This window comes from Cervus elaphus, chromosome 18 (assembly GCF_910594005.1).
Source record: "Cervus elaphus chromosome 18, mCerEla1.1, whole genome shotgun sequence".
In the NCBI taxonomy this organism is placed as follows: Eukaryota; Metazoa; Chordata; class Mammalia; order Artiodactyla; family Cervidae; genus Cervus; species Cervus elaphus.
In genome coordinates this window covers 57,127,523-57,142,273 of record NC_057832.1, presented here as the reverse complement: position 1 = coordinate 57,142,273, position 14,751 = coordinate 57,127,523, and the positions used below count along the sequence as shown (strand labels likewise).

General features: G+C 37.9%; 1 protein-coding gene across 1 annotated transcript in view; it reads right to left on the bottom strand.

Moving 5' to 3' along the window:
- Positions 1-5,115: 5,115 nt before the first annotated feature.
- Positions 5,116-14,751, bottom strand: part of SLC26A4 (solute carrier family 26 member 4) — a 54,272-nt gene continuing 44,636 nt past the window's right edge. The window contains exons 18-20 of the mRNA XM_043872260.1: positions 11,344-11,489; positions 9,119-9,202; positions 5,116-7,318 (exon numbers count right to left, since the gene is read on the bottom strand). Coding sequence (XP_043728195.1) covers positions 7,295-7,318; positions 9,119-9,202; positions 11,344-11,489 — 254 coding nt within the window. The 3' untranslated portion in view covers positions 5,116-7,294. The remainder of the gene's footprint in view (positions 7,319-9,118; positions 9,203-11,343; positions 11,490-14,751) is intronic.

Here is a 14,751-nt window from a genome sequence, read left to right as displayed (position 1 = left end):
ATTCATCTCTACTTTAATTTCACCTTCTGAATTTATTTCTAGGTATCCAGGTCAGCTGATTGGATTAGCTAGGTAATTTAACCCAGCCATTTTGCTTTTATCTCTTACCAGAGTTGAGGATAGATAAAACCCAAGCTTCTTAATGTGGCATACGAGGTCCCTCGTAATCTGGCCCCAGCCCACCTCTCAGCCTTATTTCTCACCACTTCCTTCCTTCCCACTTAACTGGGAGCTTACTGGAAAAGGGCATGGGCACAGTAATTGTTCTACTGGTCCAGACCACTCCTAGTCACCCGAATACTTCTGTGCCAGGGAATCAAAGGAGACCCAGGCTTCCTTTTGTATATGGTGTAAGCTTGGGGGAGTGGGTTAAAGGATCCTGAAGTGCTATACTCACCAGGAGTTGATGAGCGCAGAAGTGAATTCACCTGGACGGGGTCGGGCTGACTACTCTGATCAGCATACAGGGATCAGGACCCATCCTCAGGAGTGTAGCAATGCCACCGAGCTCACAGGTCTCTTGAAGAGAGCTGCAATGAACTGAATGTGTCCCTCTCCCAAATTCAGATGTTGAAAGTGTACCAGAATGATGGTATTTGGAGGTGGGACCCTTGGGGGGTAGTTAGGTCAGGAGAGTGGAGCCCTCGTGATGTAATTCCAAGTAGGGAGCTAGCTATGTGAGGACACAGCAAGAAGACAACCCCCTGAGTGTCCTCTGTAAACCAGGAAGAGGGCATTCACTGACCATGCTGGCACAAGATCTCAGACTTCTAGCTTCCAGAACTGTGAGAAATAGAAAAAACATTTGTTGTTTGAGCCACTCCATCTATGGTAATCTGTTATAGTAGCCTGAACTGACTAGGACAAGAACCATACCTATTCTCCATCCTGAAGGGTCTCTGCCAACTTGTAGTACTGGTTGGTCAAGGACTTGTATCCTTCTTTTACATCCAAAGGGTGACTTTTACATGCTCCTCCTGTATGGCCCAGAGCTCCTCCATGCTGGGATAGTCATGAGTTAACATGGAGAAAACTTCAAGCACATTCTAAAGTGGAATATTTGGTGGTCAATGTATCCTGGCCACAGAAAGTGTAATATCAGAGGCACTCCTCCAACTCAGGGTGTCCTTGCTCGGTCTGGAGTGGTGGGATGTGGAGAGGTGTATCTGTACTTTTTTTAAAGGCCCTTGAGAAGGAATTGTGTGTTTGTGATACAGCTGTGCATCTTGATTGCAATGGTGTGTACGCAGAGCTATGTGTGTCCATGCGTACTCAGTCACTTCAGTCGTGTCCCACTCTGCAACCCCATGGACTTTAGCCCATGAGGCTCCTCTGTCCATGGGATTCTCCAGGCAACAGTACTAGAGTGGGTTGCCATACCCTCCTCCAGAGGATCTTCCCTACATAGGGATCAAACCCACATCTCCTGCAGGTCCTGCATTGACAGGCAGGTTCTCTACCACTAGCACCACCTGGGAAGCCCCACATGAAATTATACTTGGGATAAAATTGCATAGAGCTACACACACACACACACACACAGTGGCATGTGATAAGCTCTATGGTTTGTACCAATGTCAATTTCCTGGGTTCTGTATTATACTGTAATTGTGCAAGATGTTAACATTGGGAGAGGCTGGGTGAAGGGTGCAAAGGAACCTTGCTGTACATGTCTTTGCAAATTCCTGCAAATCTTAATCATTTCAAAATAAAAGGGTCTATTTTTTTTTAAATGTAATGGGGAGGGATTCAGAATACTGGAGCACTTGGTCTAAAGCAGTGAAGTGGGTTGGATCTTGTGCAAAAATATTTCCTCTGTGTCTAGGCCTAAAGATGTTCCTGAAGAAAGGGATGAAGTGGGCTACCTTAGCAGATTTAAAATTAGTATAAAGTCTAGATAGGTCCTCAGCTTCTTGGAGCTCTGTAAGAATACTAGTGAATCCCCAGCTGCTTTTCTGAAGACCTGTAGGGAGAGCAGGCAGACAGGCAGGTGAGTTGTGTAGACCACAGGAACAGACCAGAAAGCCCAGGACTTCCCTGGTGGTTCAGTGGTTAAGACTCTGCTTTCAATGCAGGGGACACAAGCTGATCCCTAGTTGGGGAACCAAGATCCCAAGTGCCATGTAGTGCAGCCAAAAAAAAGAAAAGAAAAAAAGGAAGTTAGTCCAAAAAGAAAAATACACAAATGAGTTGGGTCAATGACTCCCTCGAGTATTAAATGATAATAAACATCTGAGGTGTTCAATTTCTTTAGTCATCAGACAAATGCAAATTAAAAACACGATATGATCCTAATACACAGCCACAAGAATAGCTTAGATGAAAAAGACACACAAACCAAGTGTAGAGAAAAACGTGTAGCAACTGAAACTCTCATAGCTGATACAGGTGTGAGTCGGTGCAATCACTTTGGAAAATAGTCTGCCGTAGATACCTACTGCAGTGTCTACTGAAGTAGAACATATGTGTTGTTGTTGTTGTAGTTTAGTCACTGAGTCGTGGCCAACTCTTTTGCAACCCCATGGACTGCAGCCCTGCTAGCTCCTCTGTCCCTGGGATTTCCCAGGCAAGAATATTGGAGTGGGTTGCCCTTTCTCTAGGAGACCTTCCCAACCCAGGGATCGAACCTGCATCTCCTGCACTGGCAGGCGGGTTCTTTATCACTGAGCCACCAGGGAAGCCCTGAACGTAACTCTATGACACAGCAACTCTGCTCCTAGGTATAAACTTCATAGAATAGTCTGCATATGTTTACAAAAAAAATTTAACAATGTTCTCAGCAGCGCTATTCATGAAAGCTAAAAACTGGAAACAACCCAACTATTCACAAACAGTAGAACAGATAAATAAGTGGTGGTAAATTTATATAATGGAAAGTACTGTACTGTGCTTGATCTCTCAGTCGTGTCCAACTCTTTGCGACCCCATGGACTGTAGCCCTCCAGGCTCCTCTCCACGGGGATTCTCTAGGCAAGAATACTGGAGAGGGTTGCCATGCCCTCCTCCAGGTGATCTTCCCAACCCAGGGATCAAACCCAGGTCCCTTGCATTGCCGGCAGATTCTTTACCATCTGAGCCACCAGGGAATCCCAGACAAAAGAATACCGTTTAACAATGAGAATGAATGAAGATTGTTATAAACAATGACATGGATGAATCTTATATTTGTAATACTGAGTGCAAGAAGACAGCCACAAGAGAAAGGGAAACAATTTTATGATTTTGATAGAAATCTGTCCTTTTTGATTCCATTTATATGAAATTCAAAGAACAAGTGTTAGAAGTCAGGACAGCAATTATCCATTGAGGCAACTACTGGGAGAGAGCATGAGAGGGCATCTGGGGAGCTGGCTATTTCCTGATCCTTGATCTGGGTGCTGGCTGCACTGGTGTGCTTATTTTGTGAAAATTCATGCAGTACACTAGGCGTTGCATCATTTTGATGTGTATTTGTACCAGAAAGAAATGTTTGCTTAAAATAATGAAAATCATTGCACAGAACAAGCTGGAAATATTTGGGTAAGAATTATAAGATTGAACCGAGATATTTATGTGACATTGTTTATTGCATCAGTAAGTCTTTTACAAAAAGAAATTACACCCAAAACAAATGGAAGTAGAGCTATGAAGAATACATCAAAATGATGACTGATAAGAATACTGAACCACTGCACAGCACAAGAAACCATTGACAAAATATACTTGCAAATTATATGATCCAGTGGAGTTATTATTAAAAATATATAGACAGTTCATACAACTCAATATCAAAAAAACAAACAACCCAATCAAAACAAATGGGCAGAAGGGCTTCTCTGGTGGTCCAGAAGTTATGAATCTGTCTGCAGTTACAGGGTACATGGGTTTGATCCCTGGTCCAGGAAGATCCCACATGCCATAGGGCAACTAAGCCCACGGGCCACAGCTACCGAACCCACGTATCACAATGACTGAAGCCCACACGCCTTAGAGCCTGTGCTCTGCATCAAGAGAAGCCACCGCAGTGAGAAGTATGTGCACCACAGCTGAAGAGTAGCCCCACTCGTCGCAACTAGAGAAAGTCCATGCACAGCAGTAAAGACCCACTGCAGCCAAAAATAAAGGCGGGAAGGAAGGAAGAAAGAGAAAGGAAAGAAACTGGGGCCTGAAAGGTAAATATTTTTAAAAATGTGTAGAAGACCCAAATAGACATTTTGTCTAATGAAAATATACATATGATCAGTAGGTACATGGAAAGATGCTCAGCATCATTTTCATCAGAGAAACGCAAATCAAAACTACAGTGAGCTATCACCTCATACCTGTCAGAATGACTATCGTGAAAAAGACCATAAATAACAAATGTTGGTGAGGTTGTGGAAAAAAGAGAGCATTTTTACACTGCTGGTTGGAATGTAGATAAGTGCAGCCACTGTAGAAAGCATTATGGAGGCTCCTCACAAAATTAAAATTAGAACTACTATATGACTCAGAAATTCCACTGCTGGGTATTTATCTGAAGAAAATGAAAATACTAACTTGAACATGCACCTCAGTGTTCACAGGAGCATTATTTGTAATAACCAACATGTAGGAGCAACCTAAATGTCCAAGAATAGATAAAGAAGACATGAGATATATATATATATATATATATATATATATATATATATATATAATGGAATATTACTCAGCTGTAAAAAAAAGAATGCAAAAATGCCCCTGGAGCAACATGGATAGACCTGTTAGGTATTGTTCTCAGTGAAATAAAGTCAAAGACAAAAACTGCATGTTATCACTTATATGTGGAATCTAAAAAATAAAGCAAACTAATGAATATAATGAAATAGAAGCAGACTCAGATAAAGACAAAAAATTAGGGGTTACCAGTGGGGAGAGTAGAAAGGTAGGCAAGATAGTGGTGGGGACTTCTGAGGTAAAAACTACTATGTATAAAATATATAAGCTGCAAGGATATATTGCACAGCACAGGAAATATAGCCAATATTTTATAATAACTTTAAATGGAGTGTATTCTATAAAAATTTTGAACCAGTATATGGTATACCTGAAACTAATATAACATTGTAAGTCAACTATATCCCAATTAAAAAAAAAGTACTGGCACACTTAAAATTTAGCATTTTTATTATATTTAATAGTTTTGTCCAGAAGGGACACATCAGAGTAGTTTAAAAGGTAACATTATTTTTCATAAAAAATATGTGCAAATATTTCCATATGTACATGATTTGACTTTTTCACTTGTTGAAATTCATATACAATAGTAGAATTTTATCCTATAGGTTAAAAACATAACAAAAGCTTTAATTTCAAGTAAAATTTCTACTGAAAATATAGAATTAAAATTATGTTTACTATTCACAAGATGCATAAAGAGACGAAATTACTAGAGTGTGCTTGGGAAACAAGTCAAATAGACTGTGGTCTTATATAGCCACAAATGGACCCAAGATCTTACAAAACTCTAGCCTTTAAAATGTAACTTTGGTATTTCCTTTGACTTAAAAAAAAAAAGAGAGAGAGCAGTGCATATTTCCTCTATTGAACAGAGGTATTCATCCATTTTCTGCAAGACTATTACATTCAGTCTTTAGAGCTATAACTTGTTGCCATTATAGAAAAGTATTACTGTAATAATGAGATAACATGACAATCCTGGTTATGTTGTATCCAACTAAGTGAGAAATCTGTTCCCTATCAATTAAAGACAGTATAACTCATGAGCATCAAAGACTATTGTAACATCACAGGCCACTATAACTCACTGAAATTCTAATATGTAGTGGGGGTAGAAGGAAGAGAAGGATGCTTTTTAGTCAGCCAATTTGATCTGATCACTAATGACATTTCTTCAGAAGTAGAGACCTTATTTCTGATTATATTTAAGAAAACCAGAGATAAGATATGCTGCCTTTGGATAGCCAAATGCCTTTAGGAACTCCACACATCTGTGCCAGAAATACAATACCATTCTCAGTCAAGTTAAGACATTATCTCAGTTGAAAACCTGAGTATTTTTCTCTAGAAATGAAGTACAACTTCATTCAGTCCAGTGTAAAATACATGCAACCAGTCCACAGGACCAAAGCCAATATATTATACACAATGCCTAGAAAATTGTTGGCCCTCAGAAAAGGTTAAGTAAAAAATATTTTTTGGCTTAACATATGGATTTTTAAAAACATATATTTTCAATGTGTATATTCCAAACCAACTTTTTTCCTTTGATACTAAGCTCATTTAGAATGCTTTGTCTTAATCAATATGCACATATATATACACATAAGCAGTTCACTTTTTAGATTTTTTGAAAGGTGTTTAGAATTTAGTTACAGATCGCTTCACATACTTGCTAACATTTTAACAAAAAATATAAACTTGTTTTAGTCATCATGGTCTTATGAACATATTAAAATTGATTTTTGTTCAAAATAACACAATTTTTCTGTTAGATTTTAAATAGACCATACTTAAATATACTCTACACAATGCTCATTTCTATAAACTAAGGTAAATTAAAACTGCATTTTTCAACTATAGATAGTGTATCATGTATTTTTACTGGATCTTATTTGGGAGTTTTGCTTATTATATTGAAAAATGATATTAATAAACCACAATAATCTTATCACTTCACTTCTCTGAGTCAATTCTATAGCATTTAAATAAACATTTCCTTTATTCTAGCTACATATCTGGTCACATATAGTAATACTTCATTAACCAAGTTTGTATTTTTAAAATTTTTTGGATGCATTTACCAAAAGGGATTTCTAAAGACCTTTACTGATAAGTACACTAATAATTCAGCCTTTACTCACTGTGACCTTACACTGTGATCAGAGCAGCTCATAGGTATCAAGGTCAATCAGAAATACATTTACAGGATAACCGTTACTGACTTACCTGCCCACAGAGACTGTTGGGTGACCCTTTCCCCAGCTGCACAGAAGTACACATGTACCCACATGAACACTCCTAGCAAATCTGTTGTAGGAGCAGCAGCATGGTTCCCTCAGATCCTGCAAACTGCTAAACTCTCTTGACCACGTTGCACATTTTAGAAGTAAACTACTCATTTTATAAATAAAGCCTAGAAACAATCTTTGTGCTTCTCTTTCAGTGGTTAAGAGGTTAAAAAAGAAGATTTTTTAAAGTCTACTGGAAAAAGAATGAGTATTTCAAGTTCAAAGAAAATAGTCAATGCAGAAAATATTTGCATAGAATTACACGGTGGGGAAATTCTGCCATGCAGTCAGTCTTTGCTTAGAGTGACCTCCTGAGCTCAATTTCAGGAAGCAAGTCTTCGAATAGCCTGTGAAAGCAAGGGGGAAACAGTGTTGATGCAACAGAATTCTCCTTAAGTCTACCTTATCTTTTTTGCAAATATGTCTTTGTAGTGTTTGTTGCTTACATTTACTCAGGTGTTTAGTACCACAATAAAAGTAGGGTAAAAACTTAATTTTGTACCTCATTATACGCTAATTGGATGTAGTTTAAAAGCAATCATTACTATTTCCTGAGCACTTACTATGTACAAGACTGTTTTATTCCTTTACATGTACGCATTAATGGTCACAACTCTGTAATGTATTATTTCTGTTTTACATGAAGAAACTAAAATGAAGTCAGGATAAGTAAATTGTCCCAGGCTACTCAGATGGTAAGTTGCAGAATCAGGGCCAGCACTCAAGTCTGTTGGTCTAAAGTTCAGCCCCTTAAAACCATTCTGCTTTACAGTTTCCTTAGCTACAGGAGCCCTACCTGAATGATGCTTATATGTGGCATCAAAAATACTTCTATAGCGTGGCAACTTCTTAAGTTCCAATTGTGATATATGAGTTTTCATTCCACTAAGTTGTCCCCATAGCCTTAATCATAAACTAGTAAGCTGGAAGGACTTCACAGCTTTGTAATGACATTCCTGGGCTCATTAAGCTGATGGGCTAAAATGCAGAACCCCTGATTTTCACTCTACTTAGTGATTTCTTCCCTAAAAATCTTCTCTGCCTGTAATCTAGCAGAAAATACATAGTTCTGCATTAAGGTCTAAACCAATTCTATAACTGTAAATGGGGCGCCCACCTAGACCACAGTTCATGTGAAAATGCTCAAGTCTTTAGTGGACCCCTGCTCAATAGAAGCAAAAAATTTGATGTAACTGTGATGAAAATAAACCCATTCTTAAGTCACAGTAATGTAAATATCTTGATGAGACCAAGGGACATCATAGTTGACCGTGTCTGGGATTTTGTATCCCCTTCTTGTTCAGGGAAGAACTAACAAATTTCTTATCTGTGAGGAACAGTAAAGGGAACAGAAGGAGTCTCACCCAGGGTAGAGTCTCTTATAAACATGAAATCTGCTCTCAAATATTTAAGGACTATTCAGAGAAGGCAACCAGAATGATCTCAGTCCACTGGATGATTCTTAGAGAAAGTGTGAATCTAGTTTGTAAGCACGGCTGAGACCTGAAGACTTCCAGCTATGTAGCAAACCCCCTTGAAAAGCTACTAGTTGCCAATGTCTAGAAACATTCACACAAAAGCTGAGAGAACATCTTTAGAGATGGGGTAGGAAGGATATCTGCAGAGCTGAGGATGTGGGGCTACTTGATTTTGAAACATCTGTCAACTTGAATCAGTCTCTAAAGCCATCATCAGAGGAAGAGGTTCCTACTCTTCATATACAATTAAGTTGGCCAAAAAGTTCTTTTGGTTTTGTCTGGCAAACTCAAATGAACTTTTTGGCCAACTCAATATTTCTGAGGCTTATGAAACTCCTGGCTTAAAAATTCCCTCCATTCACCTTTCTCCTATCCCACTGGCCTTAGGTCTCTGAAAGAGAAAGTGTGCAGAAGTTTAGGTATAAAATCAAGACAAATGTGTTGGCTGCTTCCAGTTGCTGATCACATCTGTAGGCTTGGGGCAAAAGGCACCTCCCCATCCCCCAGTTCTTAATGTCTTCAATGGAGAATCCTTGTTTTCCATTTTACCCTCTTGGTATTTTCTTAAAATTATTTTCCCTGGATAGTTTTTATCAAATATTTTTAATACTACAAGTATTATTCTGTTTAACTCAAATTCTTTTCTTTGAACAAAAGTAATGATCATACCTCATCTTGGACATCAAGTTCTTCTTCAATCATTTCTGCTTCCATTAATTCAAGAGGATCTTTACAGTCTTGGATGAGGGCGATCTTGACAAAGAGAACACAGAGACTATTTATTAGAGGCCTAATAGCATCAACCTACCTGGTTCTTCACTGAAAATGATTTGCAGCTTTGCTGGTGCCTCTCATCTAAAATCTATATACTTCAAAATCCTTTTCAACTTTCTTGTTCTTTCATATTTCCCACTTAGAATTCCCCCTCCACCATTTTTTTCACATTCAAGATGAACTAGTATAGTTCATTGTCTAACCTCCTTCGTAGCTCACTTCCCCAACCTCTGAAGTGTACACTTAGCAAGTCATCCAGTCGGCCTAAATGATTCTGCAGTCAATGGTCATTTTCTTTCAATAACCAAGCTAAGGGCACTTAGTAAAGCATTGAGCATTCAGGGAACTCAAAGTGAAGGGCTCCTGACTGATGACAATAAACAATCTCAAGTTGAATTGAATGGGAATTAATTTTATTGGAAATAGAAACCAACATCTATGGACCAAGTAGGTTATTCAGGAAAATTATGCTTTTTAGCCATAATGTGTAATTTAATCTACACACAGAGGAAACCAGTAACAATCTGGACTTTGTCTTACCCATAAAGCATGTTCCCAAAGCAACTCTAAATGTATATCAAAGTAAGAGTAACATTTCATTTTAGCTACTTTTAATCTCACAAATAAATAACTCAATTCTCTTTACACTATCCTGCTTTGTTGTTGTTACCTACAGGGAAAACAATAAGTCAATTTTCAGTTATATTAAAAAATTTTTTTTCATTAATTTATTTATTTGGCTACATTGGGTCTTAATTGTGGCTTGCCTGCTTCTCTCTAGTTGCAGCACAAGGGCTCAGATGCCTCGCAGCATGCAGGAGCTTAGTTCCCCGACCAGGGATCAAACCCATATCCCCTGCATTAGAAGGTGGATAGCAACCCACTTCAGTATTCTCGCCTGGAAAATCCCATGGACAGAGGAGCCTGGGAGGCTGCAGTCCATAGGGTCGCAAAGAGTCAGACACGACTGAGTGACCTCACTTCACTTTCCCAACCTCTAGACACCTGGGAAGTCCTTAGACTTTTTAAAAAATGTTTACAGGTTTTCAAAGCTGAGCATCTTGAGTGTAGCACCTTTTTTTGGATTTAAGATCCACATCTTGGTGTTTAGAAGTAGTATTTTCTCCAACAGCATTAAGAAGAACAATCTTTCTACTAACAATAGGTGAATTGAATAATGTACTATTGTTTTCTAAATTAGTTTCACTTCAAACAGTAACTTTCAATCTACACTAAGAATCTACTTATCCTACTTTTAGAAAAAAGAGAAGCAATTTAAAATATCGTGGACTGTATTATCAGAATAATTATTATTGTTGTCATCTTTATAGACATTTGTTTTAGTTTCCCAGATTCATGGTGAGACGGTCCATGAGAGATGACATTCTTGTATTAAGCAGTAGGCCCAGCCCAATGACACCCATCAGAATCCTCAACTGTCCTGGGTATTTTATAGGAAAAATGATAAAATAAGGAGGCCTGTGGGAAGTCAGGGTCTATCCTGTTTTTTGGAGAATAAACTCTAGGATGATTTGTGGTTTTCAATTTTTTTTTTTCTTTTTTCATAGATCATTTATGACCTAATGAATCCTATTTAAAAACATTGATAGGAAAGTTCCTGGCAGTCCAGTAGTTAGGACTCCACACTTCCAAAGCAGGGGGCACAGGTTCAATCCCTGGTCAGGGAACTAAGATCTCACAGTCACACAGTGCGGCCAAAGGCAAAAAAAAACTGATAAGAGTTTACAGATTGCTGAGAATTTAAATTGTATTTACATACAAATCACAGAAGATCCAAGATTTGGTGCCTTCTTTCTTAAAAGTCATTACAGCTACTGCCTGCTTATATTAGTAAACCCCCACATTGTGGAACTAATAATGTACTAGTTTCTACCAGGTGCTTTCCTGTAAACTATCCCATTTAGTCTTCATATCTACCCAGCAAGGGGAATGTTTTACTCCCATTTTACTGATGAGAAAACAGGCTCTGAAAAGTTAAGCAGGTGGCTTTAAAATGTCACTGGACTGGGATTCAAATTTAGGTTTGTGGAATTTTCTGCCATTTACAGAAATCATGGTAGTTTAAGAAAGCTATGTATGTAGAAAGTTTCAATGTTTACCGTTTCTAAAATGGAATCTTGAACCTTTTGTGATTTCACCTGGTTCTGGAGATGGAGGACAGCATCATGGACAGTCATAAAAAATATGTCCTTCCTGATGTTATCATTAAAGAAGCCACATTTCTCCAGCATTTCTATCAAATGATCTTCAAAAGAAAAAGATAAGATGCTTAGTTAGTCTCTAGGAAAAGATATTCTTATAACATCAAACAATGCTAAGTTTTGGAACCTCCTCCTTTTAAATCTTTTTTTTTTTTTTTTTCTTTCTCATTTCCAGAATGTGATCCTGCTCTGTCAGTTTCTTTTCCAGTAGCACATGGAATGGTGACACCATAACTGGTTGTGGTATTAATAGATGGTCTTGTTTCCCAGCCATATCTCTTTTTCCAGGGAACCCATTCTCCTGCTTCTGTGAGTCTGGCTGCTAACAGTTCACAGCTATACCCGTCCCTGGAGAACATTCTTTGGCCAATGGGAACTGTCTCACCTGAAGAAGGCCTAGGAGGTTTCACCCCTTCCCTTGGGTGGCCCGCAGCCACAGCTGGACTGATCTGGAGGTAAAAGGGCCAGCCCCCTTGCCTCAAGAAAACATCTGGTGCTCTTCTTGAGGTATTCTCCCTGTGAAACCAAGCTAAGTAGATTCTGAAGCCGTCTCTTTGTCTTCTCCTCCTGCCCTATCCTGCTCCCCTCAGTTCTTGATGAATTTTCCAGTGTACTGCCTTAATAAATCACTTGCGCTAGAATCCTTATCTCAGGCTCTGCTCCTAGAGAACTCAGTCTAACCACTACTATATTCCTATATACCACTTGTACATCGACAGACACAGATTTGTGCCCTGCAAGTTCCTCTAGTTCTCAGGGCTTTGAGTCATTTCCAGCTCTGCTCTCCCCAGGACAGTTTTTTCCCCACTGATACTCCACTGCTAAGAGGACATAGGTTTCCAGGTGTTACCAGCTCTATGACACAAATTGGAAGCAATCTTTCTAGATTCAAAAAGGCCTTCAGAGTAACTGTTTAATGGGTAAGTTTGTGTTTGTGGCAATGATATTTTTGAAAATAGATAGTTGTGGTGATCTTTGGGACACACAAATCTTTTTGAATTAGTGTTTTTGTTTTTTTCCAGATATATACCGAGGAGTGGAATTGTTGGATGCAGTGGTTCTTCTATTTTCAGTTTTTTGAGAAACCTCCAAATTGTTTACCACAGTGGTGGTACCAATTTACATTCCCACCAACAATGTACCAGGGTGCCCTTTTCCTCTACATCCATACCAACATTTTTAACTGTAGACTTCATAATGACAGAAATTCTGACAGGTATGAAATGATATCTGATTGTTGTTTTGATTTGCATTTCTCTAACAATTAGCATTGTTGAGCATCTTTTCATGTGCCTGCTAGCCATCTGTATGTTTCTTTAGAAAAATGCCTGTTCAGGTCTTCTGCTCATTTTTTTGGTTGGATTATTTGGTTTTTTGATATTGAGTTGTATGAGCTGTCTGCATTTTTCGAAGTATTTTTTATTGAAGTATAGTTGATTTACAATGTTGTTAATTTCCACTGTACAACAAAGTGATTCAGTTTATATATATATATATATATATCACAGAATATTGAATATAGTTCCCTGTGCTATACAGTAAGACCTTATTGTTTATCTATTCTATACACAGTAGTTTGCATCTGCTAACCCCGACTCCCAACCCATTTCTTCTCCACCCCTCATTCCCTTGGCAACCACAAATCTGTTCTCTATGTCTGTAAATCTGTTCTGTTTTGTAGATAGTTTCATTTGTGTCATATTTTAGATTCTGCACAAGTGATACCATATGGTACTTCTCTTTCTATGACTTACTTCAATTAGTAGGATAATCTCTAAGTCCATCCATGTTGCTGCAAATAGCATTTTTCATTCTTTTTATGGCTGCATAGTATTCCATTGTAGCTATGTATTAATACCACATCTTCTTTATCCATTCATCTGTTGATGGACATTTAGTTTGCTTCCATGTCTCAGCTATTGTGAATAGTGCTACTATGAACATACCGCTGCGTGTATGTTTTTGAATTATAGTTTTGCCCAGGAGTGGGATTACTAGATCATATGGCAACTCTGTTTTTAGTTTTTTGAGGAACCTCCATTCTGTTTTTCCATAGTGGTTGCACCAACTTACATTCCCACCAACAGTCTATGAACATTCCCTTTTCTCCACAGCCTTTCCAGCATTTGTTCTTTGTAGCTGTCTATATGCTTTGGATATTAACTCCTTGTTAATCACATAATATGCAAGTATTTGCAAGTATTTTCTCCCACTTAGAAGGTTGTCTTTTCATTTTGTTGATGGTTTCCTTTGCTATGCAAAAATTTTTAGGTTTAATTAGGTCTTGTTTTATTTACAGTAGCATGGAAACAATCTAAGTGCCTGTCAACAGATGATTAGATTAAAAGATGTGGCATAAATGAAATGGAATATTATTCAGCTATAAAAAAAGAATGAAATTCTGCCACTTGCAGTAATGTGGATGGACCTAAGGAATACTATGTTTAGTGAAATAAGTCAGACAGAGAATGACAAATGCTTTATGATATCACTTATATGTGAAATCTTAAAAAAAATACAAATGAATGTGTGTGCAAAACAGAAACAGATCCACAGATATAAAAAACAAACTTATGGGACTTCCCTGGTAGTCCGGTGGTTAGGACTTCACCTTCCAATGCAGGGGGTTCAGGTTCAATTCCTGGTCAGAGAGCTAAGATCCCAAATGCTTCATGGCCAAAAACCCAGAACATGAAACAACTGAAGCAATATTGTAACAAATTAATGAAGACTGTTTAAAATGGTCCACATCAAAAAACAAAAACAAAAGCAAGAAAACAAACTCCTGGTCACCAAAAGGGAGGTAGAAGGACAAATTAGGTGTAGGAGACTAATTGATACAAACTACTAAGTATAAAATGGATAATCAACAAGGAAATCCTGTATAGCACAGGGGATTATAGCCATTATCTTGCAATAACCTATAATGAATTATAATCTGAAAAAATACTAAATCACTATGCTATATACCTGGAACTAATATAATATTATAAACCAACTAAACTTCAATAAAAAAAAAAAGTAACAACAGCAACAACAAAAAATGTGCAGTAAATGTAAAATACACACTGGATCTCAAAGATGTAAACAGAAGCAAATAGTGCAAAATATCTCAGTAATAAATGTCATATTGACCAAAAGAAAAAAAAAGGAAAGAAAGCAAGAAAGGATAGTTGTGATTAATTGTACAACACGGTGAATGTATTTAATGCCACTGAATTAGTTGTATTCTCGACTAAAAGCATGAGTCTTATATCTCTTTTACCACAATAAAAATAGTTTTCGGAAAAAAAGGCCTTTGGACAT